General features: G+C 38.9%; 1 protein-coding gene across 14 annotated transcripts in view; it reads right to left on the bottom strand.

The window, feature by feature from the left end:
• Positions 1-2,330: 2,330 nt before the first annotated feature.
• The window catches only part of LPGAT1 (lysophosphatidylglycerol acyltransferase 1), a 152,727-nt gene continuing 127,941 nt past the window's right edge, over positions 2,331-27,116 (bottom strand). For all 14 annotated transcript variants that reach the window (XM_069544212.1, XM_069544215.1, XM_069544216.1 and 11 more), the window contains 2 exons: positions 10,184-10,290; positions 2,331-7,064 (listed from right to left, as the gene is read on the bottom strand). In XM_069544212.1, coding sequence (XP_069400313.1) covers positions 6,913-7,064; positions 10,184-10,290 — 259 coding nt within the window. In that variant the 3' untranslated portion in view covers positions 2,331-6,912. The remainder of the gene's footprint in view (positions 7,065-10,183; positions 10,291-27,116) is intronic.

Below are 27,116 nucleotides of genomic sequence, written 5' to 3'. Positions count from 1 at the left end.
AATCCCCTCCCAACTCCCCCAACTTATAGGTATCTATTTTCTTTTCCTTTAACTATCCATCAGCTGACTCTGATAGTGTTCGGTGTTAACTAGTAAGAACTGAAGATAAAGACCTTTTCAGGCAGTTTGGTGTCAAAAATGAAACAAAGGAATGAAGATGCAGAATTGATAATTTTAGGGCAGGTGTCCTAGCCGTGTGATTTCTCAGTGACATCGCTGAGACAGCTGCTGTCATCAAAAGGATGGCCCAGAGCTCCCTCTTCAACAATGAAAACTTTACCATCACCTCTAGAATGAAACGCACACCTAAAAAGCAGAAAGTTTTCCAAGAAGAGGCGACAGAAATTTTCTGGGGGAAGACTCAGGAGGGAGCTTTGTAATATGCTCATGCTTTCCAGCAAAAAAACAAAAACAAACCCAAACAGTTCCAGTTTCTTTCTTTGTAAAATGGGTTTACTCAGCTAATAAAGAGCATTTTGCTGACTAGGAAAGGAGCCTGTTTTATTTCCAGTGGTTAGGCAGCCCTCCTCCCACAGTCCATTCATGTATGTTTTAATATGATCTGGGTGATTGATACTCAGTTTGTTTCTCAAGCCTCTAAGAGTGAAGAACAAGGTTATCCAAGTCCTGAGAGGTAAAAATTTATTGACTTATATCATATCAGCATGTTATGATATGGTCACACATGCTCATACAGCTGACTTTTTCTTATAGCCAAAAGAGGAAATTTTTCCCTTTTAAAAATACATTTTCTTTTTCATCAGGAAGAAACGTTTTCTAAAAACAAACATTTTCATATTAACTGGAAATTAAAAACAATGGCTTTTCTTTTGTTCCCAGCTCATGAAGAATAGGGCTGGTCCGCAACAGATCTCAGAGTTCTTCACACTTGCTTTCAGGGCTCTGTCCTCAGCCTGTCCTTCATCTTCCACAGAAACCACACTGGGGGAAACAGTAACAGCCTCACCAGAACAGCATCCTACGTCCAGAGAAAGAGGAGGTAGACCGAACTTGAACTGTTTAACTTGTTTGGCAGACTGTGTGAGACATTTAAATACATTAAAGTTTTCAGTGGGATCAAACATATTCTCCAAATATCTAAACAATGAGTGTTTTCAGTGCTCAGAACAGAATCTTAGAGATGCCTATTATCAATTTACCTAGTTTTGAGAAATGAAAGCAAAGGACCAACTTTAGAAAAATCCAAGCTCCCCATGCACTTGAGGAAAGATTTGCTGTTGTCAAATCCTCCAAATCAAAAGCCCACTCCCTTGGCTGTCCAGTGGTTAAAACTTCACTTTCCAATGTAGGGTGTGAGGGTTCAATCCCTGGTCAGGGAGCTAGGAGACCCCTCCATGGCTCATAGGCAAAAAATATAAAAAAGAACAGTATTGCGACAAATTTGACAAAGATTTTTTAAATAATCCACATTAAAAAAAAAAAAAAACTTAGAAAAAATAAACAAAAGCATGCTCTGTAGGACTTAATGCTTTCTACCCGTTAAGCCCCTGCAGGGGTCAGTAATAGGACCTTTAGTGTTGAGCAGTGAGTTTACTCAACACTAACAGTTTTAAAAAGATCACAGGACAGTAGTGTGATGGAGACAGCTCCTACTGGCTCACTACAGCTGATTGTTAAATTTTAAAATTTTGCCAGCAGTTGCTAAACAGTTGTTATTGAAATTAAGTTACATAAGCTTACAAAGAGTAATGAAGCCAAATGTGGTTCACTTTAGTGAGAATAATTTGCACAAGGTAAGAAACAATTTTTTCTGCATGGGGTCGCAAAGAGTCAGACATGACTGAGCAACTGAACTGAACTAAAGAAACACTTTATCAGATCACATATCAGATTGAATGACAATAAATTTAAGAATGTAATAAGTAATTATGATGTAATTCCATTTTTCAAATCATGGCCAAATTACAATCATAGATTGGCTACAAGAGTTCAGCAAAAATCAATTAAAGCATCCTGGGAGAATGAACTGGCTATATGGACTTGACAATAAAGTATATTTTATTATTGTTAGCTGTGTTATATGTCTTTGCTATCAGCAAAATTTTAACAAACATGTACACTTGTATACAGAACTTTTTTTCTAGGAGGGCAGACTATTCAACATTTACCAGTACACCGCTAGACGGGGCAAGTGGGGAAGGAGTTGGGGGAATAGTTTAAAACCAAAGGAAGCACAATGTTTTTTTCTTTTGGTTTTTCAGTTTGCCCTCAGCATCCAACTGCCATAATACATGTCCACAGATGTTAATGCCTAAATCTCTCCAGTAAAATACAAACACCCCACCCCCACTACTAAGAATTAAAAGCACTTTACTTGAAAAAAATCAACTTTATTTTTTCTAGATTAAAAAAAATAGAACCAGCTATTAAATTTTTGTTGGGAAAAATGTTTCTTTTGGTGTTCACATCTAAATTTCTGAAAAGGTGATTCTGGTTACTAAAATAATCGCAAATGCATTCATAAACCAGATAGATCCACGAGTGACCAGCCCTTTACAAAATTTAATGACAGGTGCCACAGCCTTTACATTCATTCTTATCATACATTACAACATGCAGATAGACAAAGAAAGACAGGTCAACAAGCTGAAGTAAACATTATGGCATCAGGAAAATGAAAATCCACCTGTATAAAATAAATACAACTCTGTAATAACTATAAAGAAAAGGAAAGCATGTAACACAACAATGGCAATTCAATGTATAACTGTTTCATTATCCAATCATGAAATGAGTTACTGTAAAATGCACAGACCCCCTACACATAAAGAATTTGGGCATTACAGTCATGTATTCAACGGTTTTACACAACAAAAATAAAGCCATTCAACATATGTGTGCATATCTTGCAACTAGATTACACATATATTTTTTGCTCTTTTAACTGTTTTAAAAAAATATTAAATGTAAAAATCCTCAAATGGAAATTCTGCAGAAAAACCTTTATTTTATCTTCTGTATGGCTACAGTCACCCTCCCTCAACAGTACAGCACCCTCAGCTTATTCCCAGGGTCCAGTTCCTAACTGTTGGGTATCAGTGCAAAATGATTGCAATAAAGCACCAACCAGTGACTGCTCCAGAGAACACCTGGCCCCTTTGTGACCCCAAAATGTTCAATTTAGGTGGCTTTGGTCCCAAACTTATTAGTCTCTACTGTCTCATAAAATAAACCAGTATACTTGTTGCCCAGGGTGGCTCTGACTTCGCCTTTCATGTTAACAGATGTAAAATTCACAGCACTACATTGCAAGAAAATAAGGCTAACTATTTTTATCCATCCTTTGTAGACTAGAGCTGACTTACTCATAATGGTAACTCTGGAGCGAAGTCCTATAGTGTAATGAAGAAAATAACTTCCTATTTAGCAATGTAAATAAAATTTCCTTAAATATAAAAAGAATCCAATAAGAATATCCATGATTAACTTTCTACAATTATAACCAGGTCACAGTAGTTTAGAACAGTCTATAGGGAAATGATTGTCAGAAACATTACCGAGACAAACCCACAAGACATGAGTGGCGAGAACAAAGAATGAAGAGGCATTGCAACACCGATCCAAGTGCTATTAATACCACAGTGATGTTCTGAGGTTTACATTCGGTGATTTAACATTTCATTTTCACAAAAAGTCTTGAAAAAAAATGACAATACCACCAGCTCTTGATTATTCACGGATTCTTTTCTAGCCCATAGATTGACTATTCAGGCTTTTGTGTTTCCTCTTCCTGAAGCTGTCTTTCCAAATCTTTTCACTACTCATGAACAGTCATAAATAGATAGGCAACAGAAATCTTTTCTTTAAAAAAAGTAATACGCATCCCTAGAAGAAGAACAGTTTGATGAGAATAAGGACTCAAACTCCTAAATACAATTAGATTTTTGGTTTACTATGACTTATTACTGGATTAACTCTGGTAATCTCTAGGTCTTTCCCCGTGGAAAAATTAAGGGTTGGTTGTAATATGAAGGACTACTTAACGACAGATTTGAACTCATAGCTAGCTTAAAAAAAAAATCTACTATTTAGATTCTCAACTCGTTTGCTCACCCATAACATCATTTTCCCTTCTGTAATTTTTCTTTACCTTCCACTGGCATATAGGTTTCTCCAAGCTATTTGTATCTTTTAACACCAATGACAGTTTCTGAAGTTAAGTGTGAACTGCTGGGGTGGTCATCTCTGGAGTCACTGCACCTGTCCGTGGCCAAGCAATGCTCCATCACTGTGACTCATGGAGACCAAAATCCAGCAGGGAGATCTCAGCCCTCTCTGCTGTGTGAATCCAGGCAGATCAGCTGAGACCAGGAAGTGCTGAGATTCTACCAGCTGCTAGCATAGAAACTGGCACAGTTTTATTTTCTTTTCCCTTGACAAAGATGTATACTCTCTAAACAACCTTTGATCTCACTTTGCAAAGAAAATACAGATTAGGACTTTTAATTTGGTTCTGTACAGTGGCATATTGCTGCTTCCCTGGTTGCCATACAAAATCACAGATTCTCTCTATACCTTCCCTAGTGCAAGCAGGAGAACTCCAGTTACTGATAAGGAAAGCACAATCAATGCTCTCAGACAAACATGTTTTGCCAACAGAAGAGAAAGAACATGTTGATAAGGAATCAAAGAGGGATAGGGCAGACCAAATACACATCTATTTACAACTCACAGATCTATTTTCAAAAATTAACTCACACATCTGTTGGTATTTTTTACTCTAGAGCTGCTGAAATGACTGCACTTGAAAACAAAAGCATCTTACAGAACAGTCTGCTTGACATGTACATTACACAATATTATGTTCCTGTGGAGAACAGTGATAGCAAAAGTGGCCCTAAATCACACTGACGTATGCATTTCTTTTTTTTTTATTTTTTGGATGGGAGAACTGGCCACTCTATCTGTGGTTTACTTAGCAATGACGAAAAAGGTCTATTGGCTAGGACTATGCATGCCAGACTCCACAGTGAGCTACTTATCCCCCAGCTGGCTGACTCTCTCAAGGGAACAATTTCGATTCATCTTGTCTAGTAGTGTTTGCTGGGCCTCAAACAGAAGCATCTTTAAGTTTCTATCCAGCTTCCTATCATCCTTCATACCTTTAATTGAGACTGGCTTTACCTAATTACTGTCACTGTAAAACACATATAACAAAATACTCAGATTTCAAAAAAAAACTGCATAGTACCCACTACCAAACCAAACATATTAACACTGTCTTCTGCATTTCACCAGTAGTTGTCTACTATTCAATGAGGTATTTTAGGTAATGAATCATTCTTTCACCTCTGTACTGAATTAACCCTAAAGATGGAGCTGCTGGGGGCTTTTATTTGGTTGCTTTGCCTTTCCCACATAGCTGGGAGAAAATTCACATCTTTTCAGTTTTTGGTTTTTTTGGTTTATTTAAAAATAGAAAACAATAGCCTTTACTTTTAGGTTCTGGCCTACTTCTCAAAACTGTCATTTGTACAATTAGTGACAACAGGGGAATCAACAATGCTCATCACCAATAAGTACACTGACTCACTAGGGTCTAAATAGTCTTATAGTCCCAAACCAAAACATAACCTCTCTCTCAACACTGGGAGTGCAGGTGACCAGTTGACACCATGCCAGCACTTTCTGAGGAGTGTTTGGTTCTCCTATGAGGAGAACCAAGTCACATGAATATAGTGACACATCGTTTTAAAAAAAAGTTTTCTAGAAATATGAACTTGACTCTATCCTCTCCAAGATCAACTGGAAGAAACTGGGAAGCCTCTTTGCTGGTCTCTCCTGGTTATGCCACTCTGGCACGGGTAGCTCCTTGACGTGCTAAGGGAACAAATACAGGTTCTGGGGGTGTCATGTGAGAATGTGTCACCATTGGAAGCCAGTGCCTGGCTCTAGCTCTTATAGTCCTTATATTAAATGAGTCTATTTCACCTTAACTTGATCAGTTAAATGCCTTAATTTATTTCAACCACCCCCATATGCATGTGATACTAAAATGCAAAATGGAAAGAAAAGAGAACAAAACTAAACGAAGGCTCTGAGCGGGACAGAAGCCGCGGTGTGGTGCCCAGTGCAGATGGCGCTGGAGAGCGTCAGCGCACAGATCAACATGCAGACAGACAGGCAGCCTCTCAAGAATTTCACTCGCTGATCACGCTCACATCTGTTTCCAACCTATAGTGCTAATCCTCTGCTGTAGATGCATCTGATAAAAGTGCATTTTGTAAAAGACAATTATCAATCTATGATATGCCTTCTATACAAAAAGATAAATCAAGTGAACCCCCCTCCCCATAAAGGGGCAGCATGAATGCATGTAAACACGGCATTGGACTGAGCTGGTCTTTTGGAAGAACACCTTCTAGTACCGGAATGTGTCACTGGACACTGCTTTGGCCCCGGGGGCACGCTTGACACCGAACCTCATGGAGCTGTTGAGGACCGGGTGTCTCTGCAAACAACAGGGAAGCAGCTCTTCGAAGGCGCCCACCAGCTCGCCTCGAGGCTACTGGGAATGGAGCCAGAGCTGATGGAGGCGAGGGCATGCCCCAGTGCTGCCCAGCAGAGACGACTAGCTAAGAGGAATGGACGCGCACAGTTTTCTGAGCCTGGGCAAGATTATCACGTACATCTGGTGGCAACAGAATTTCTCTCAGATAGTCTTCTAGGATGAGTTGATGATTTCTTCTTCTCCAAATGTGATGTTTGCATAAATGGGTGGTAAAGTGTATTGTTTTAAAACATGAAAAATCCTTAAAACATATTAGCAGGTCATTATATTATTGATCCTCATTTTAGTAGAGTTTAAAAATATCCCAAAGGGGGATAAATATTAATCCATCCATTGAATCTTCTTTGCTTGTTTTTTATATTCTGATTCCAAGTCCATTCCTAAAACAGGCAATGGTAAAAGTACTGGAAGATGCTGTACCACATGTAGCCTGACAAAAACGCAAAAGACTGTATGAGAAGTATCCACATATTGCTGAGGGTCATCTCCCTGGAAACAGCTTCCTTATGGCCCTTGGGAGGTGGAAAAGCCCCTAAAAGACAAAACAGAAATATTAATTTGTTTTCTTGTGGTGGGAGGTGTCCTAGAGTAAACGTTGAACATCAGCTAGAGTTTCTTTTGCTGTTGTTGTTTGTTTCTGCTTTTGTGTGTTTTGCGCTGGGTCTTCATCGCTGCTTGCGGGCTTTCTCTAGCTGCAGTCAGCCAAGACCACTCTTCACTGCCGCGTGTGGGCTACTCACTGCGGAGGCGTCTCCTGCTGCAGAGCACAGGCTCTAGGCCTAAAGGACTCGGTAGTTGCGGCTCTCAGGCTCTAGAGTGCTGGCTCAGTAGTCGCGGCACTCGGGTTTAGCTGCTCCGCTGCATGTGGGATATTCCTGGACCAGGGATCAGACCCACGTCCCCTGCACTTACAGGCAGATTTTTAACCACCAGACCACCAGGGAAGCCCTGCATTCTTTTTTTTTTTAAAGCATCTCTGATTTCATGTTGCTCTTAAAGAGAGATATCATTTGAGATACAGTTTTCAAACCACTGAGCCCTTTCCCACCTCTGAGCCTTTGCTTTTTTCTCTGCCTAGAATGCTTCTCCCTCCACCTCTGTGAAAGGCAGGCTCAGGGCATTTTTCCAACATCAGAAAAACACCACTGTCTTGTCTCCCCTTCCCCACCAGTCACTGGTATCTTCATGTTTATTTCCTTCTTGGCACTTTCCACAGTCTGTATTGATTCCAATCTACCTTTCTCTTCTACAGACTGGTTTACTTTCTGTCTCCTGCAGGAACATAAACTGCAGGAGAGCAGGCACTATGGCTGCCTCGTTTTTCACTGTATCCCTACAGATTTCTGCAATGGCCAGGACACAGGATTAAATCAATTAAATAATTTCCAGAGAACTTCCTGATGGACAAGTGGTTAGGACTCTGCGCCCGCTGCCAAAGGCACGGGTTCAACTCCTGGTCAGGGAACTAAGATCCTACAAGCCAAACTTTGTGGCCAAAAAATATTTTCTTTTTCAAAATAACGTAATTTATACTAATTCTTCTATTTACAAATTAAATGTTTTTGCCACAAAAGGGGTTGTAAATTACCAATGTTGTTGTTTAGTCCCTAAGTCATACCCAACTTTTTTGCGACTCCAAGGACTGTAGCCTACCAGGCTCCTCTGTCCATTGGATTTCCCAAGCAAGAATACTGGAGTGGTTGCCATTTCCTTCTCCAGGGTATCTGCCTGACCCAGGGATGAACCTGTGTCTTCTGTCTTGGCAGGTGGGTTCTTACCACTGAACCAGCATGGAAGCCCATAAATTGCTGAAACTATTTTCAAAAGGCAACATGGTTTATTCCTTTATTCAAAAGGACTATGTCGATAATAAAAAATAAATAAAAAGGAGAAACAAAGTAAACAGATGTCTTTACATTCTTTTCCGGAAAGGAAAGCTACACCACTTTGGAACAATATTTCCTAAGGTCATCTTGAAAACACTCTTCAGCATTTCAAATAGTCTTTGTTCTTGAGGATAATCCCCTAGGGTAAGCTGATTCGAGAGAGGATTTGCTTCTCACAATTTACAGAGAACACTTTAAAGTTTCAAGGTCTGTTATGCAAATAGCTTTCTTAAAAAGAGTTTCTACTATTGTTGCTACTATTTAGGCCAAATATTATAAAGAGATTGAGATGAATAAGAAGAGGGATCTTGCTGGCCTTTTAATCACCTGATGCCTTATGTTGGGTTTGCCAAAAATGTTTGTTTGGGTTTACATTACATCTTATAGAAAAACCTGAACAAGCTTTTTGGCTTCCCCAATATATTCATTCTGTCTTATCCTGAAAGAAAATCCTGGAGAGCAAGGAATGCAAAACAGCAGAGAGGGACACCTTGTTCAGCTAGCCTTACTAGGTATTTTAATGGCACAGACAGTGTCCTGCTCCTGTCATATTAATATCCATGACTCCAAAGTCCCCAGGTGGGAAAGTTAAGATGAGGAAGGAGTCTTATTGAGGATAAAGTGAAACAATCCTAAATACAAACACAAAAGCCTTAAAGATAATTAACAGTATCAGCTTTTGCTTATGACTATCAGGGGGCTTCCCTGGTAGCTCAGATGGTAAAGAATCTGCCTGCAATGCAGGAGACCCTGGTTTGATCCCTGGGTCAGGAAGAGCCTCTGGAGGAGGAAATGGCAACCCATTCCAGTATTTTTGCCTGGAGACTCCCATGGACAGAAGAGCTCAGGGGCTATATTCCATGGGGTTGCAAAGAGTGAGACATGACTGAGCGATTAATATTATGAATTTTAGACCTTTGATAGACTGATTTAATATCTACTTTAATTCTGTCCCCAAAAAGTCTAGATGGGAAGAAAACTGGGCCTCTATTCATCTAAAACCCCAAGGCTATCCTCAGACCCAGGACATGTTTCTCTTCATCTTACTCCTGTTGCTCTGGAAACAGGTGTGCAGTGTGGCTGTCTGTGAAAACCTGGGGTCTGCCTGGGGCTCCAGGCAGGTTAGTTCTTGCTTCCCCAACTTCCTGGTTTCCTCTCTCTCTTCTCCTTCCCTTCTCTGTGTTTTTCATCACACTGTAGTTGTCATAGAAAGTACAGAATATTGAGTACAGAAAAGGGATCTTAGAGTAAATAGACCTTTTTCTCCCTAGGAGAAAAATGTAATAAGGTTATATCTATGAAGACTTAAAATGTAAATGCTATCCCTCCACGTAAAGAAAAGAGTAAGCACATTAAAATGCAGTTAAAAATAATCTAAAATGACTGTATGGTGATGGCTATCAGTCAAACAATCAGGTGCAGGATCAAAACATGAATGATATTTGCTATTTCATAAAAGAGACCATATAATCACAGAGATAGGTCTACAGTCTTCCACAGACGTGTATTCTCTTGAACTTGATCTGTTTGTACGATGTTTTACTCATCATTTGATTGTTCCACACTGGCTGATGAAGTAAGGGCCTGGATAAATTTCACATGCATTTATTTGTCTTTATAAAAGTTCTAAGCTAAAATTCTAAAATATGGAAATACTTTGATTCCTTTAGGGTGCCTGAAGAATTGAAAAATGGTTATCTCCCCTAAAATATATCTTTGAAGCCATCAGTAACCTCAGGAATACATGTAATAGGATTCTGTGTACCTGTTTCATAAAAATGCGATAAGAGGTCCTCTTTTTCAATAAAACGCTGATAGAGCCAGTCAGAAAGGTCATCAGTCTCCAGGGGTACATCTTTAACTGGAAAGATTCTATCAAGAGTCAGAAAAAAAGCAAAAACTACTTTAATTCAGAAGTCAAAATCATTCAGAACCACAACTTAGCTTTAAAGTATCCTATTATCTACAAAAAATTATTGAGAAATACCTGTCTTTCCATGTTTGTAGGTTTAAGTAGGAATGTTTTTTGGAACAAGTGAAGTTTTAGAATTGCAGCTTTCTTAGAACATATTTAGAATACTCAAATGTTAGGCCAAATAATGTATCTTAGCAATGTTCCTTTGTTGGGAATATCTATGAACCAGACAGAATCTATATTAATTGGTGCCCTTTTGCTAATTATATCAGAGATACTGGTTTCATGAGCAGGGCCAGCTCATGACTGAATGTAGTTGCTGGAACATGATTCTGAAGGATTCTGTGACTGTCCTTACTCAACAGGAACTGGACTGGGAAGATGAGCGACATATATCTACTGCAAGTGAGAACAGAACAGGGGCCTTGAACAAGTGTTTCTTTCCTTTTTTGTTTTCCAATTTTGAGAAGAAGGTGTTCTTGATTATATTTCTTCATCGAAAGTAAAAAGGTGCAGTGTTTAAAGTCTGCAAAATGTTTGTTTGTATGAAAAACGCAGCCCCTCCCCTTCCTCTGCTTTTTGTTTCTCCTTCCCCAGAGGAATGGATTTTTCCCTCTTAGTATTTAGCAATGCTGCTTCTTTAGTTTTAGGGCTTATCTACTGACAATCAAAAATGAGGGTTAAGCTCCTTTCTCTTCCTATCCCACCACACAGGCACATCCTTTCCATCTTCCCATGCACTCGTATGATCATTTTAATTATCACAATATTTGACATTTACATTCTTATAATCATGTTCAGTTCAGTTCAGTCGCACAGTCGTGTCCGACTCTTTGCGACCCCATGAATTGCAGCACGCCAGGCCCCCCTGTCCATCACCAACTCCCGGAGTTCACTCAGACTTGCGTCAATCGAGTCAGTGATGCCATCCAGCCATCTCATCCTCGGTCGTCCCCTTCTCCTACTGCCCCCAATCCCTCCCAGCATCAAAGTCTTCTCCAATGAGTCATCTCTTTGCATGAGGTGGCCAAAGTACTGGAGTTTCAGCTTTGGCATCATTCCTTCCAAAGAAATCCCCGGGTTGATCTCCTTTAGAATGGACTGGTTGGATCTCCTTGCAGTCCAAGGGACTCTCAAGAATCTTCTCCAACACCACAGTTCAAAAGCATCAATTCTTTGGTGCTCAGCTTTCTTTACAGTCCAACTCTCACATCCATACATGACTACTGGAAAAACCATAGCCTTGACTATATGGACCTTAGTCGGCAAAGTAATGTCTCTGCTTTTCAATATGCTATCTAGATTGGTCATAACTTTTCTTCCAAGGAGTAAGCATCTTTTAATTTCATGGCTGCAATCACCATCTGCAGTGATTTTGGAGCCCCCCAAAATAAAGTCTGACACTGTTTCCACTGTTTCCCCATCTATTTTCCATGGAGTGATGAGACCGGATGCCATGATCTTCGTTTTCTGAATGTTGGGCTTTAAGTCAACTTTTTCACTCTCCTCTTTTACTTTCATCAAGAGGCTTTTTAGTTCCTCTTCACTTTCTGCCATAAGGGTGGTGTCACCTGCATATCTGAGGTTATTGATATTTCTCCTAGCAATCTTGATTCCAGCTTGTGCTTCTTCTAGTCCAGCGTTTCTCATGATGTACTCTGCATAGAAGTTAAATAAGCAGGGTGACAATATACAGCCTCGAAGCACTCCTTTTCCTATTTGGAACCAGTCTGTTGTTCCATGTCCAGTTCTAACTGTTGCTTCCTGGCCTGCATACAGATTTCTCAAGAGGCAGGTTAGGTGGTCTGGTATTCCCATCTCTTCCAGAATTTTCCAGTTTATTGTGATCCACACAGTCAAAGGCTTTGGCATAGTCAATAAAGCAGAAAGAGATGTTTTTCTGGAACTCTCTTGCTTTTTCCATGATCCAGTGGATGTTGGCAATTTGATCTCTGGTTCCTCTGCCTTTTCTAAAACCAGCTTGAACATCAGGAATGAGGTTCGTGATATTGTACAGGAGACAGGGATTAAGACCATCCCCATGGAAAAGAAATGCAAAAAAGCAAAATGGCTGTCTGGGGAAGCCTTACAAATAGCTGTGAAAAGAAGAGAGGTGAAAAACAAAGGAGAAAAGGAAAGATATAAGCATCTGAATGCAGAGTTTCAAAGAATAGCAAGAAGAGATAAGAAAGCCTTCTTCAGCGATCAATGCAAAGAAATAGAGGAAAACAATAGAATGGGAAAGACTAGAGATCTCTTCAAGAAAATTAGAGATACCAAGGGAACATTTCATGCAAAGATGGGCTCGATAAAGGACAGAAATGGTATGGACCTAACAGAAGCAGAAGATATTAAGAAGAGATGGCAAGAATACACAGAAGAACTGTACAAAAAGGATCTTCATGACCCAGATAATCACAATGGTGTGATCACTCATCTAGAGCCAGACATCCTGGAATGTGAAGTCAAGTGGGCCTTAGAAAGCATCACTACAAACAAAGCTAGTGGAGGTGATCGAATTTCAAATCCTGAGATATGATGCTGTGAAAGTGCTGCACTCAATACGCCAGCAAATTTGGAAAACTCAGCAGTAGCCACAGGACTGGAAAAGGTCAGTTTTCATTCCAATCCCAAAGAAAGGCAATGCCAAAGAATGCTCAAACTACCGCATGATTGCACTCATCTCACACACTAGTAAAGTAATGCTCAAAATTATAATCATGTAAGTATATTCAAAGGTAAGTGAAAGTGAAGTTGCTCAGTCGTGTCCGACTTTGCTCCTCCGTCCATGGGATTCTCCAGGCAAGAATACTGGAGTGGATTGCCATTTCCTTCTCCAGGAGTTCTTCCCGACCCAGGGATCAAACCCAGGTCTCCTGCATTGCAGGCAGACGCTTTAACCTCTGACCCACCAGGGAAGCCCATTCAAAGGTAAACCAGGCGGTAAATCAAGGCTATGTTTCCTTTCCTCTCCAATTTCTGTTCTCCCTAGATTGAGCAATTTGCATTGTTTCCTAGGTAGACATTGGAGAAGGAAATGGCAACCCACTCCAGTATTCTTGCCTGGAGAATCCCATGGACGGAGGAGCCTGGTGGGCTACAGTCCACGGGGTCACAAAGAGTCGGACAGGACTGAGCGACTTCACTTCACTTCACTTCTAGGTAGACATAACTAATTCAACCATAAACTATGGACCAATCAAATCTAAAATCAAATCTCTAGATCAGGTCAACAAACTTTTCCTTAAAGGGCCAGAGAAAAAATACTGAGACTTTGCAGGCTATTTAGATCTTTGTCACAACTATTCTACTCTGCTTTGTGTAATGTGCAGGCAGTCACAGATAAGGTATAAATAAATTAGTGTAGTTGTGTTCAAATGCAACTTTATTTAAAAACCAGGCAGTGGGCCACATGGACTTGGGTCTAGATCTCCTCCCAAGGGATTCACGTGCATTAGACATTCACTTTCTAATTTCTAATTTCACCTTCGTGAGGAAATTTCAGCAAGGTTCTGGGTGTGTTGCCTGTAGTTTTCATCCTGCAAAGGCCCTTCACTGTCATTCTGGTGAGTCTTCATATTCCTAAAGTGGATTTAGTGCTTTCTGTATCTCCTATCTTACTTTTTCTCTGTTTACTCCACATTTTGATGGGGTACACCCCTCCAGTAGTTTCCTGAGAAAAGGCACTTGAAACCTTGCGTTTCTGCCAATGTCTTTTTTTCTGTCCTTATACCTGGTTGATAATTTAACTAGATATAGTATTCAGAGTTGAAATTCATTTTTTTTCCATCTGTCTTTTTGTCCTCCTTTCTGAGAGATTTCTTATTTAAATTTCAAACTTTTACTGAGTTTTACTTTTTTTTTATCATACTTTTAGTTTCTAAGAGATCTGAGTGTTCCTTTTTTTTTTTTACAGAATGCTATTATTGTTACAATATTTCATCTCTATGAGAATCTCATTTCTATGACAATTATCATGGGAATTTAAAAACATTCACAGAAGTAGAGAAAAGGGTTAATGAACCCTTCATGTACCATGAGGATTTTGGAAGCCGTACAGTCTGTTTCTCACATGACCCTCCTATGTTCGTTTTCGTCTCCATCTTTAACAGTGGAGGCTGATCAGATTCCCAGTTATCTGGGGATTCTCTGTTGCTCATGCATGTTTACAGATGTGGGACTACACAGCTGATTCAAAGTTCTCTGCCTGTGAGTGGAGTTTGTTGACTATAAGTAACCCTGAGGATTATCTGACTGGGCCATTTAAATTGGTCTTTCCTCTTGAATTCACCCTTTACTCACAGAAAGATCCTTGAATTTCCTGCTAAGAGAGAGGAAAGGCCTTGTTGCTAGTTTTCTGGCAGCAGAGCAAGGTGAGGGCTGGGAGTCTCAACACTCAGCACACAGATGTCACCTAACCATGCTATTCTCATCTCATTATAGGACCTCTGCCTCAACTGCACCTGGGGTTCCGGAGCAGGCCTCCAGTATTTGCCAGGGCAGGGAAAGAACAAGAGCCCAGGAACGGAATGCAGGATGGGGGTTCTGGGGTTCTCAGTTCTCCTTAAACAGATTTCAACCAGTCTTCCCAAGTTTAGCAACTTTCCACCTTATTTCCACAGGTGCTGATGCAGCCAGCCTCTTGTTTTTTCAAAAGAGGGAGCGGACTCAACTCAAGTCCACTTTCATGCCCTTCCAAAACCCCAGTAAAATACTAGAGAGGTTTTCCAAGGGTAAACTCACAAGGATGGGGTGAACACTAGGAATGACAATAGCAACAAAACCTGGGATGTTGGAAAAAAGAGCAGTAAATAAAGTAACAGGTCCTAAGCCAGCTTTACACATATTAAGGTGTGTGTGTGTATCTTTCATACCATGGAGGCAATAAAAAAGCCAGCTTCAAGCCAGCCATATAAATGTAAAAGGACAGCTGTTACGAGTATTATAAAAATGAATTCTTGACAGAGTTCTTTTAATAACAAAATTTATATAATCAGAGGAGTAGAGACAGAGAGAGAAAATTTCAAAAGAGGAAGAGTCCGTGGGATAATTAAATGAGTTTGTTTTCCCTTCTCTTCAAAGGATAATTTCTATCTTTGAATTATAAGAAACCCTCAAATTGGAAATAATAGTCCAAGAATTCCACTGTCTCTTTCTTCTTTCCCCATTTAAACTAAGAAAGCAGATTCCTGTGGGGGAAGTTACTGAAGATACACAAGCTCCTAAGAGTGCTTGCAGACTACTTCCCCTACACTGTACATGAAATCCTGCAGAGAGAACCGTTAGACAAACACATTTCTGTGGAAAAATGTTCTCAGTGTTCACCAGATAACACCAACTTTACATTTTCTCACCCTGCTGTATATTTGCTTGCCAGTTACAAAAGGCCTAGCACCCTATCTCAAGCCTGTATCTCCACTTAAAGTGAGTTTTTAAGAGGGTAATAATTAAAAACAAAAGTCAGTTTTGTGAAGTAGTTTTTCCTAACTCCTTTCCTCCCCTAAGAAGTCCTTTGGGTACTTGGTTACATGAAACAGTCATTTATATGTAAGGACTGAATGTTTGTATCAAACTATTTTATAATCTTAATTTGTAGGTAGGAAGATGAATTAATGCAAATGATGACAATTTTGTTTTTACCTTTTCTATATTTACACTTCTGATTTTTATTATCACATTGCTAAGACCTCTAGTACAATGTTGAATAGAAGTGGTGATAATGAGCACCCTGCCTTTCATGTTTTATATTTCAGGGGGAAATATTCAGTAGTTTACCATTTAATATGCTTGCTGTAGATTTCTTTCATAGATAACATTAATCAGATTCAAGAAATCCCCTTCTATTCACAATTTGCTAAAAGTTTTCTTTTTTATCATGAATAAGAGTTGCACTTTTATCAGTTTTTTCCATCTGTTGAAGTGCTTATATAATTTCCTACTTCTGTTAATGTGATTAATTAAAGGGATTGCTTTTAGGTATTTTTTCATTTGTAGATTTTATTTCTATATTATAGACACATGCCCTTTATCAGATAAATGTATTGTTAATATCTTCTATTCAGTGAGTTCATTATTGCAATATTATAGGGCCTCTTATACAATATTGTAAAAGTGGTGATAAAAAGCATTGTTCTTAGTTAGAGTTTGGGAGTGACACATACACATTGCTATACTTGAAGTGGATAATCAACAAGGTCCTATTATATAGCACAGGGAACTCTGCTCAATGTTACATGGCAGCCTGGATGAGAGGGGAGTTTAGGGGAGGATGGATACATATATAAGTACAGCTGAGTCCCTTTGCTGTCCACCTAAAACTATCACAATATTGTTCATTGGTTATAGCCCAATACAAAATAAAAAGTTTCTTTTTTATTTTTAAAAAGCATCATTCTCTTATTCTTGATCTTGGAAAGAAACATTTCAGTATATCATCCTTTAATATGGTGTTTTCTGAAGAATTTTGTAGATATCCTTTATCAGAATGAGGAAAGTCCTTTCTATTCTAAAAATCTACAGAGTTTCTATCATGAATAGGTATTTATATTTAGTAAGTGATTTTATTTAAAAATCCAAGCTTATTTTGAATGCTGAGCCAAACTTTCATTCCTGAAATATATGCTCTCAGTACATAATGTGATGGATTTAAAATATCTTGCTGGGTTACTCTTACATCCATAATCATGCAAGAGATTTGCCTTTAAATACTCCTTTCTTCTAATAGCTTTGGTTCAGGTTTTGGTATCCAAGCTATGCTGGCCTCAGAAAAGAAGCTAGGAAGTATTTCCTCTTTTGGATGCTCTGGAATAACTATACTTAATATTCTTTAATTTTCCTTTTTAATGACTACAGAATCTGAGGTAATGTTCCCCTTTTCATTCCTGCTATTGACAACACTGACCTTTTTTTCTTGATCAGTCTTGCCAGGAGCTGATCACGTTAATGTTTTCAAAAAATAGAATTTTTTATGTCATTTTTCTTTCTATTGTATGTTTTCTATTTCAGTAAGTTCTCCCTTATTATTCCCTGTCTTCTACTATCTTAGGATTACATTTGCTTCTTTTTTTCTAACTTCTTAAAATAGACATTTAGATCACTGATTTTTAACTGTCTTCTTTTTTAATAGAAATGATCTTTTTGCTTTTCTTTATCTTATTATTTTTGGCTGTGCAGAGCCTTCAGTGTTTTGCGCCGGCTTTCTCTAGCTGTGGAGAGCAGTGTGCAGGCTTCTCAGGAGGCTTTTCCTGTTGCAGAGCGCATTCTCTAGGTGCATAGCCTTCAGCAGTTAAAGCACGCCGGCTCTGTATTTGGGACTCAAGGGCTCTAAAGTGCAGCCTCAGCAGTCGTGGTGCACAGGACTAGCTGCTCCATGGCACCTGGAACCCTCTCAGACCAGGGACTGAACCTGTGTCCCCTGCACTGGCAGGCAGATTCCTATCCACTGTGCCACCAGGGAAGTCTCTAACAGAAGTTTTTAAGGCTGTAAATTTTCCTGTAAAATATACATTAATACAGATTAAGTTGTACTGCATAAATTTTTATAGATCATATTTTCACAATCATTCTGCTAAAAATATTTTCTACTTTCATTGTAATCTCTTCATACACGGTAAGCCGTAAATTCCTTATTCTCTACCACTTGATGTGAAGATCCAACTCATTGGAAAAGACCCTGATGCTGGGAAAGATTGAAAGCAAAAGGGGAAGAAGGTGGCAGAGGATGAGATGGTTAGTTTCACCAACTCAATGGACATGAATTTGAGCAAACTCCAGGACATAGTGAAGGACAGCGAAGCCTGGCATGATGCAGTCTACTGGGCTGCAAAGAGTCTGACACAATTAGTGACTGAACAATAACAACCACCCTACTGATGAACAGTTTCTCATTTTTTTGTTATAGCATTCTGTAAATGTCCATTCATATGTTTACATCTATACGATAAAATTACAGAAGTGAAACTGCTAAGTCAAAGGTTAATTTTGAAAGATTTTGCTACATTATCTTCATAAAGATTATACCAATTTAAATTTCTACTAGCAATTTATGAGAATGCTTCTCAGAGAAAGATTTTTAAACTGGAGAAGAACAAAATCCGAAGGCTCTGATTTAGGTGTAGAAGATGATGAGCAGTGTTTCACAACTCAATTCAGTTCAGTCACTCAGGCGTATCCAACTCTTTGTGACCCCATGGACCACAGCACACCAGGCTTCCCTGTCCATCACCAACTCTTGGAGTTTGCTCAAACTCATGTCCATCGAGTTGGTGACGCCATCCAACCATCTCATCCTCTGTCGTCCCCCTCTCCTCCTGCCTTCAATCTTTCCCAGCATCAGGGTCTTTTCCAATGAGTCAGCTCTTCGCATCAGGTGGCCAAAGTATTAGAGTTTCAGCTTTAGCATAAGTCCTTCCAATGAACATCCAGGACTGATCTCCTTTAGGATGGACTGGTTTGATCTCCTTGCTTTCCAGGGGACTCCCAAAATTTTTCTGTAACACCACAGTTCAAAAGCATCAATTCTTTGGCACTCAGTTTTACTTATAGTTCAACTCTCACATCCATACATGACTACTGGAAAAACTATAGCTTTGACTAGACGGACCTTTATTGACAAACTAATGTCTCTGCTTTTTAACATGCTGTCTAGGTTGGTCATAGCTTTTCTTCCAAGGAGCAAGCGTCTTTTAATTTCATGGCTGCAGGCATCATCTGCAGTGATTCTGGAGCCCAAGAAAATAAAGTCTGTCACTGTTTCCATCATTTCCCCATCTATTTGCCATGACATGATGGGACAAGATGCCATGGTCTTTGTTTTTTGAATGCTGAGTTTTAAGCCGGCTTTTTCACTCTCCTCTTTCACTTTCATCAAGAAGCTCTTTAGATCTTCTTCACTTTCTACCATAAGGGTGGTATCATCTGTGTATCTGAGGTTATTGATATTTCTCCTGGCAATCCTGATTCCAGTTTGTGTTTCATCTAGCCCAGCATTTCACATGATGCACTCTGCATATAAGTTAAATGAGCAGGGTGACCATATACAGTCTCAACATACTTCTTTCCCAATTTGGAAGCAGTCTGCTGTTCCATGTCGGGTTCTAACTGTTGCTTCTTGACCTGCATACAAATTCTCAGAAGGCAGGTAAGGTGGTCTGGTATTCCCATCTCTTTGAAAATTTTCCACAGTGTGTTGTGATCCACACAGTCAAAGGTTTTGGCTTAGTCAATAAAGCTGATGCTTTTCTAGAACTCCCTTGCTTCTTCTATGATCCAACAGATGTTGGCAATTTGATCTCTGGTTCCTCTGCCTTTCACAACTGGGATATAACAATTTGGGGACACATTCTTAGTAATCCACCTATGAGCTCTCTTTAAGAATACAGATACCTTATGTCTTCATTTCAATATTAACCTTAATACAAATATTCTGAATCTTACTTACAGAAAAACACATTAGCACTGCCATCTGACTTCAGAGCCTATATTTATAGTCACTTTAGGGGTACCCTGGTGGCTCAGAAGGTAAATAATCCGCCTTCAATGTAGAAGACCCCGGTTTGATTTCTGAGTTGGGAAGATCCCCTGGAGAAGGGAACAGCTACCCATTCCAGTATTCTGGCCTGGAGAATTCCATGGACTGAAGAGCCCATGGGGTCGCAAAGAGTTGGACACGACTGGGCAACTTTCACTTACTGAATTTGTTAGATGATTTGTTGAGCACTGACATCTTTTGGAGAGGGGCATGGCGACCCACTCCAGTATTCTTGCTTGGAGACTCCCATGGACAGAGGAGACTGGTGGGCTGTAGTCCATGGGGCCACAAAGAGTCAGACACAACTGAGCGACTGACTCTATACCACACTGGCGCAACGCAGTACTGCTTTAAATGCATAAGGGCCAGAGGAGTTCAACAAGGGCGCCCTCAGGAGTAAAACCTATTCTTTCACCTCTGAAAGGTCACCTCCCCCTGTGACTTCTTAGTATCCATTAAAATAAATGTTTTAAATAAAATAAAATAAGAGGAGTTCTGTTTCTTGAAATGGTAGAGTAGTTCACAGGTAACGGTTATAAATTCTGGACAAAATGCAAAAAGTAATTAGTGGAAGGCACTGGAGAGTAACTAAAAGCAGTCAGATATTGGAGGAGAGTCAGGAAAGACAGGAGAGTAGGAGAGACAGGAACGTAGGTGTGTTTCCCATTTTTTACAGCTCTCTACCTCAGAATAGTTCCCAGTTAGTGCCACAAAGAGAATCAAGACTTCTATAAGAACATGTCATCTCACTCCTTGAAGAATCAGAGGACAGATATTAGGGTGACCATAGCATTTGAAAAGTGAAGAATCTCAGACATAAGTAAGCACTGAGTGGGAGCCATGCCGTCTGAGTCTGCTCCCCACTCGAATTTCTGGGTGACTCCTGAACTATGTACATATGGGGCAGAAACCAGCAAAATAAAGCCAGCACAGTGCCAGACACAAGAGAGATGCCCAGGGCTATGCAGGAAATTCAACTACTCAGGAAATTTAATCATTTGTTTCTTTTTGGTTTTTTTTTCAAATTAAATGTCCTTAATATTTGGATTTTTAGGAAAGTCAGTTAGTCATCCTGATACTAGAGGGATGTTTTGTTTGTTTCTTTCATGGAAGTGTTGTTGTTGTTTTTTTTAATTGAAATACAGTTGATTCATGGAATGTTTTAAAATTTAAATTTAAAAATCAACGTTTGTTTTTTTAAATGAATGGTATTACAAATTACTGACTTCTTACTTTTAGAAGTTTAATACTGCCTTAACACAGTTTTGTTATATAAGTGGTGCTCTTTAAATGCTTTATCCACCTCTACTATACTGAGTACAGTCAAATGGTTTGGGGAATTATCTAGATTACTTTTTAGCCCCTAAAAATACACTATTTCTGTATATAAAAAAGCAAGTCTAATCAACCTGAGGATAACTTAGCAAGAGCTATCTTGGAAATAGTTTTAAAAACATCTTTATAAGGAGGAAAGTGACATTAAAAATAAGGCTGAAAGAGGAAGTTTGGGTTTACCAACTTAACTGATGAAAGACTGTGGTGAGGTTGGTGAAGTATCTATTGCTTTAAATGGGGCGAGTGTCAGGGAGTGGGGCCATGTTTTAACAGAAAATCTACCCTACCATCTGCCTAGAATAGCTTGGACTTTCTCTTGCTTTAAGAGGCAGCCTGGAGGGAAGACCAAATGCTCATTCAAGAGCAGTCTACCCCTATTAGTCTGATTGTTTGGTCACCATGGGATTAAAATATTAAAACGACTAATCTCCTAATATGGCAGAGTGTCAAATGCACTGAATACCAGTCCTCCTGGAATCAAATAAAAGGAGTTCTTGTGGGATATAAAGAAATAAATCTTTGCAATAGCAATAGTTATCCAATTGAGAAACCAGCTCCTAGTGTTCCAGAAACAAGAATTCTTATTAATAGTAATCTAGAATGTTCTCCTAAATACAGAGTATTCCACCAAAAAGCATAGGGTCAGATTTAGGATCACCAGATAAACTATATTTTAAAAAAAGACATAAAATAATGCTTAGCAGCTGACACCTCTATACCTTCTCATTAGAATGTTTGAATTTTCATGCCACAAAGACTCCAAAATGTGAGCTAACAAACAACATGGCTAAACCCTCAATTCAATTATGTCAATGGTATGTTAGGAGCCAATAAGCACTGGAGAAGATAAACTGCTGATGCTTTCTTAAACCAAATAATCTAGCAGAGGGACAAGGAAAGTAAATAATCTAAAATCAGAATATGGTAAACGTTATATAAGGATTTTTGGAGAAGGAGATGGCAACCCACTCCAGTATTCTTGCCTGGAGAATTCCACAGACAGAGGAACCTGGCGGGTTACAGTCCATGGGGTTGCAAAGAGTTGGACGTGACTGAGCAACTTTCACTATATAAGGACTTCAAAGAATTTCTGTGTAAGTTTAAATGAAGGGGTATGCATGTCTACTTATGACACAGGATACATGGAAAAGGCATCACTTGAGTTGGCTTAAAAGAGTCAGCAAGTTTAAAAAACTTAAATTTTCAACAGAGTAATGACAGGCATGTAGTTTTCAAGAGTCAGAGTACTATTAGGTTCGCGGTGAAAAATAATAGACCTATTTTTTCCCTCCTCAGAACCTATTTCCCAGATACAACCTCTTTCAACTTTATTTTGCTGTTCACTTCCACATTGGTTATATAACATGCTAGACTGTCCAATTTAAAATGTATTCATTAACTTCCTAACAGGGAAGACAAGGACTTGGCGCTCTTCTACCTTTGTTCTGTTCTTGACTTCCTCCTCCTCTCCTGCAGTTAGTAATTCCTCCTTGGTGCCAACTCTGCCCTTTGTAACTATGCTTATTAGTTTATGTTCTATTTATTTTCTTACATGTCTGTTTACTCTATCAGACTGTGCTATACTCATCTTTGCATATCCAGTATATAAATCAGTGCCTGCTCCTCTGTGAAAACTCAAATTTGCTGAACTGAATTAAATTCAAAGTAATCTGCCAGGGTAAAACTTGATGAGGTGCCATCTGTAGACAGCCATCAACAACACAACCATGGTTAACCGACACCGCAAGGGCTAATATGACAAGAATAGCTCAGAAATACGGAAACTACTTGTCACCAAAAATAGATTTATGGACAAGAACAGATCCTGTCAAACTTAACACATCAGAATATGTCCGAGTACTCAGTTCCCAGAAGTTTTGCTTTGAGTCGTTGTCCTTAGGTAAGCTGCTCAGGCCTCATCCTCAACATACTAAGGAATAATATTTAGAGCTTCCTCTTGGATCCACTAGAAAAGTTGTGTTTTTTTTTAAGCCATTCAGCTATCTGAAAAGGGCATAAACAATGAGATGGCATTGTTTATACCTCAAATTTATTCATTATATCTTTTTTGTGTTGCATTCTTTGAGACACAAATGCTTGCTGAATGAACTGAACTATCCAGTAAGCAAAATATAACACTGGTATATATGCTTATGAGAATCATTATTATGTTTTCCATGAGTCTAATGACTTCTTAATATTTTTGTCAAGACTTTCTTTTTTAAAGAGTAGTTTAAGGTTCACAGCAAAACTGAGGAGAAGGTACAGAGATCTCTGTATCTCTCTAAAGACTTAAAATTTTTTTTTTGAAATAATTTCAGACTCAAAGCTAAGTTACAAAAATACTGCAAAGAATTCATATATATGCTTCAATCAGATTCCCAAAATATCATTATTTCTCATATTTACTTTATCATCTTTCCATATATATTTTTTCCCAATCTATCTATTTACATAGTCTTTCCTCAACTTTTGAGAGTAAGTTATAGATGGTGTGTCCCCTAAAATACTTCCATGAATGTTTTCTAAAACACAAGAACAGTCCTTTATATAACTATGCTTCAATGATAAAAATCAGGAAATGAACACTGCTACTATTATCTAATTTACAATCTACAGATTTCATTCAAATTGTGCCGTGTTCCACTAATGCCTATAACAAAAAAAAGGAAAGAAAAAAGACAGAAACAAAGGAATAAAGAAACAAGAAAAGAAACAAAGGGGGAAAAAAGGCACCATGCTTTAGGAATAGGAGAATAGCAGTGAAATAAAAAAGATAGGGTAAAGTATCAGTATCAATAAAGGGAATATTTAATAAGCAGACATATTCTAGGTAAAAAGTATTGAAATCTGAGCTAGGTTATGGCATTTAGATAAAAAGAGAGAACAGAAACAAACATTGCAGAGGTAACTTTCATAGGAACTGGCAGCCGAATTTGAGAGAGAAGATAAAATTTTAAAGTGGATGAGTCAAAAAATTCCAAAATGTTCATTCTGGGTGAGGGTAGAATTAGGTTAACATAAACCCCAAATGGAAAGAAACAAGTTTGTGTGAAGGAAAATGAGTTCAGTTCTAGACATATTAGGTTCGAAGAAGACATGGTATCCAGGTGGAGGAAAGAAAGCTAAGTGAGGATTTGGAACTTGGGCGAAAGACTGAGAGCTAGAGGAACATCTACACAGGATCCATTTCTACATACTCTCCTATTATGAACCTCTTTCACAGGAGAAAAAAGAGAAGGCTAAAAACAGGATTCTAGAGAAGGTCTATATTTAAGTAATCTGTGCGTGTGCATATGTGTGTGTGTGTCTGTGTGTGTATTCCTGTATTAAATGGAAGGTTAGACAAAAAAACCTAGTTAGCCTTTCCACTTTGCAGATCTAATTCAATGACTTTAAGTAACTATAAAATATAAAATATAAATAATGATCAGTGAGAGTTATGCTTAACCATTATTCAATTAAAATTTAAACTCTAAGAATTTTTTTTAAATTTGGAAGATATAATATTTCCAACAAAACTTCCTTAGAAAACAAAAAGCATTTTTTGAATACCAATGGCAGTAACTATGCTTGACTAGAGAAATCTGAAAAAGAAAAGATAAACCCCCTGAGGGCCAAGGAAGGGAGGATAGAGCTTCATTTCCAAAGCTTACTCTCTCCAGATTCATACAATGAAAATAACTTAGCAAATTAGATTTTAGGTTATTAGATTCTTGGTTCTGTGTTAACAGTAAAATATTTTTTTCATGTATAACTTCTTATAAAAACTTGAGAAGAAATTAAGCATATCTTCTAAGTAGAGGATGGAGATTTTATCTTATTTGAAATGGTGATTCACCTCTTTCAAATCATCAACTTCATTACAGAAACACAGAATTCAATCCATAATACAGTCAAACCTAAATTAAGACCACTTATTTAATGTCGTCAGCATCCTGAATTGTGTCAATCTAAAATGTTTTGTTTTCTTAAAGAAGAAAGAAAAAACTGCTGGGGCAGAAAAGAAAAAATAACTTGGGGGTGGTGAACATCAATAAAAACAGCCAAGCAGAACTAAAAACCTGAAAATTAAATTTAATGGGTAACTTTCCATTTTCCAACTGGAAGCTTTGAAAAAATCCAGACTTTTCCAGGGTAAAGCTAGGGCACAGAGGCAAAGCAGTAAAAAACAAGAGATGACAAGAAAAGTAGATAGGAAGAAGAGAATCATTAGACAGTGAAAACTGAGGTGAAATGAGTGATAACTATGGTGACAAAGAAAGGTTCTATAAGAAAAACTAAGGACAGGACAATGTTTCCTTTTGCTATTAAAAAAAAGTCACTTTAAGTTCAAGGAGCAATTTAATGACCTTACTTTCAGATGAGTAATTTGGGGGCTGAGGGTGGTAAACCTCTAAACCTGCATCATTAGTACCTGGTGTGTACCACTTAGGTGTGTATTACTTTAGAGTTACAGTTACTGAGGAAAGTGAAACCTCAATATGTCGAATAACTTATTTTTAATACATTAACTATATTCTACTTTATTCTAGATTTTATACTAAAAAAATTATTACAGAAATTTAAGCTGCTTAAACTCACTTTAAAATTATGGATTGGGGACTTTCCTGGTGGTCCAGTGGTTAAGAATCTGCCTTACAATGCAAGGGATCTGGGTGTTCATTGGTAGGACTGATGTTGAAGCTGAAACTCCAATACTTTGGCCACCTGATGTGAGAAGCTGATTCATTGGAAGAGACCCTGATGCTGGGAAAGATTGAGGGAAGGGGGAGAAGGGGACGACAGAGGATGAGATGGCTGGATGGCATCACCAACTTGATGGACATGGGTTTGGGTGGACTCAGGGAGTTGGTGACGGACAGGGAGGCCCAGTGTGCTGCGGTTCATGGGGTTGCAAAGAGTCGGACACAACTGAGCGACTGAACTGAACTGAACTCTGGATCTTCTTTGCTGTGCATGGGCTTTCTCTAGTTGTAGCGAGTGGGGGTTACTCTCCAGTCCTGTTGCACAGGCTTCTCACTGAGGTGGCATCTCCTGTTTCAGAGCAGGGCTCTCGGGCATGCAGGCTTCAGGAGTTGCAGCTTGCAGGCTTTAGCGTGATGGGTCAGAGGTTGTAGTGTACAAGTTTAGTTGCCCTGTAGCATGCAGATTCCCAACCACTGAACCACCAGGGAGTTCCTCAAATAATTTTTTAAATTGAAAAATTAATACATTCACATTGTAAAAAACAAACAAAAGGCCTAAAATAGTACAAAGATTCACTCCCCAGGGGCAGAGGGGGAGAGGAGAGAGGCAGCAACTACTGTGGCAGCATGCCAAATATCTAATTAAATAACGTGAAGAGACGTGAACTGAAAGTCACTCAGTCATGTCTAACTCTTTGCGACCCCATGGACGTCCATGGGATTCTCCAGGCCAGAATACTGGAGAGGGAAGCCTTTCCCTTCTCCAGGGGATCTTCCCAACCCAGGGATCGAACCCAGGTCTCCCAATTGCAGGTGGATTCTTTACCAGCTGAGCCATAAGGGAAGCCCAATTAAATAATAACTAAGGCTTTATTTTACTGGGTTTTAAGATGACTCTCAGTTTCAGAGATGTTAATATGTGAAAAAATATGTATCTTAATGGATGAAATAGGATATATGATGTCTTACTTGTGTTTTTCAGAACTTACTTGTAGTTTCTAAGAAGTAACACTACTTTATCGACGGGCTTCAAGTACCCCCTTTAAAACTACCAAATATAGAAAATATAGTTAGAAAATCATCAACTATACACAAGTTCCCAAGTAAATCCGGATTCTCTAATCTTTCCATTGATCGAGGATGAGATGGCTGGATGGCATTACTGACTCGATGGACACGAGTCTGAGTGAACTCCGGGAGTTGGTGATGGACAGGGAGGCCTGGCATGCTG

The sequence above is a fragment of the Ovis canadensis genome, chromosome 12 (genome assembly GCF_042477335.2).
Source record: "Ovis canadensis isolate MfBH-ARS-UI-01 breed Bighorn chromosome 12, ARS-UI_OviCan_v2, whole genome shotgun sequence".
Taxonomy (NCBI): domain Eukaryota; kingdom Metazoa; phylum Chordata; class Mammalia; order Artiodactyla; family Bovidae; genus Ovis; species Ovis canadensis.
Note: the sequence above shows the minus strand (reverse complement) of the source record. Positions and strands in the feature narration are given on the sequence as shown.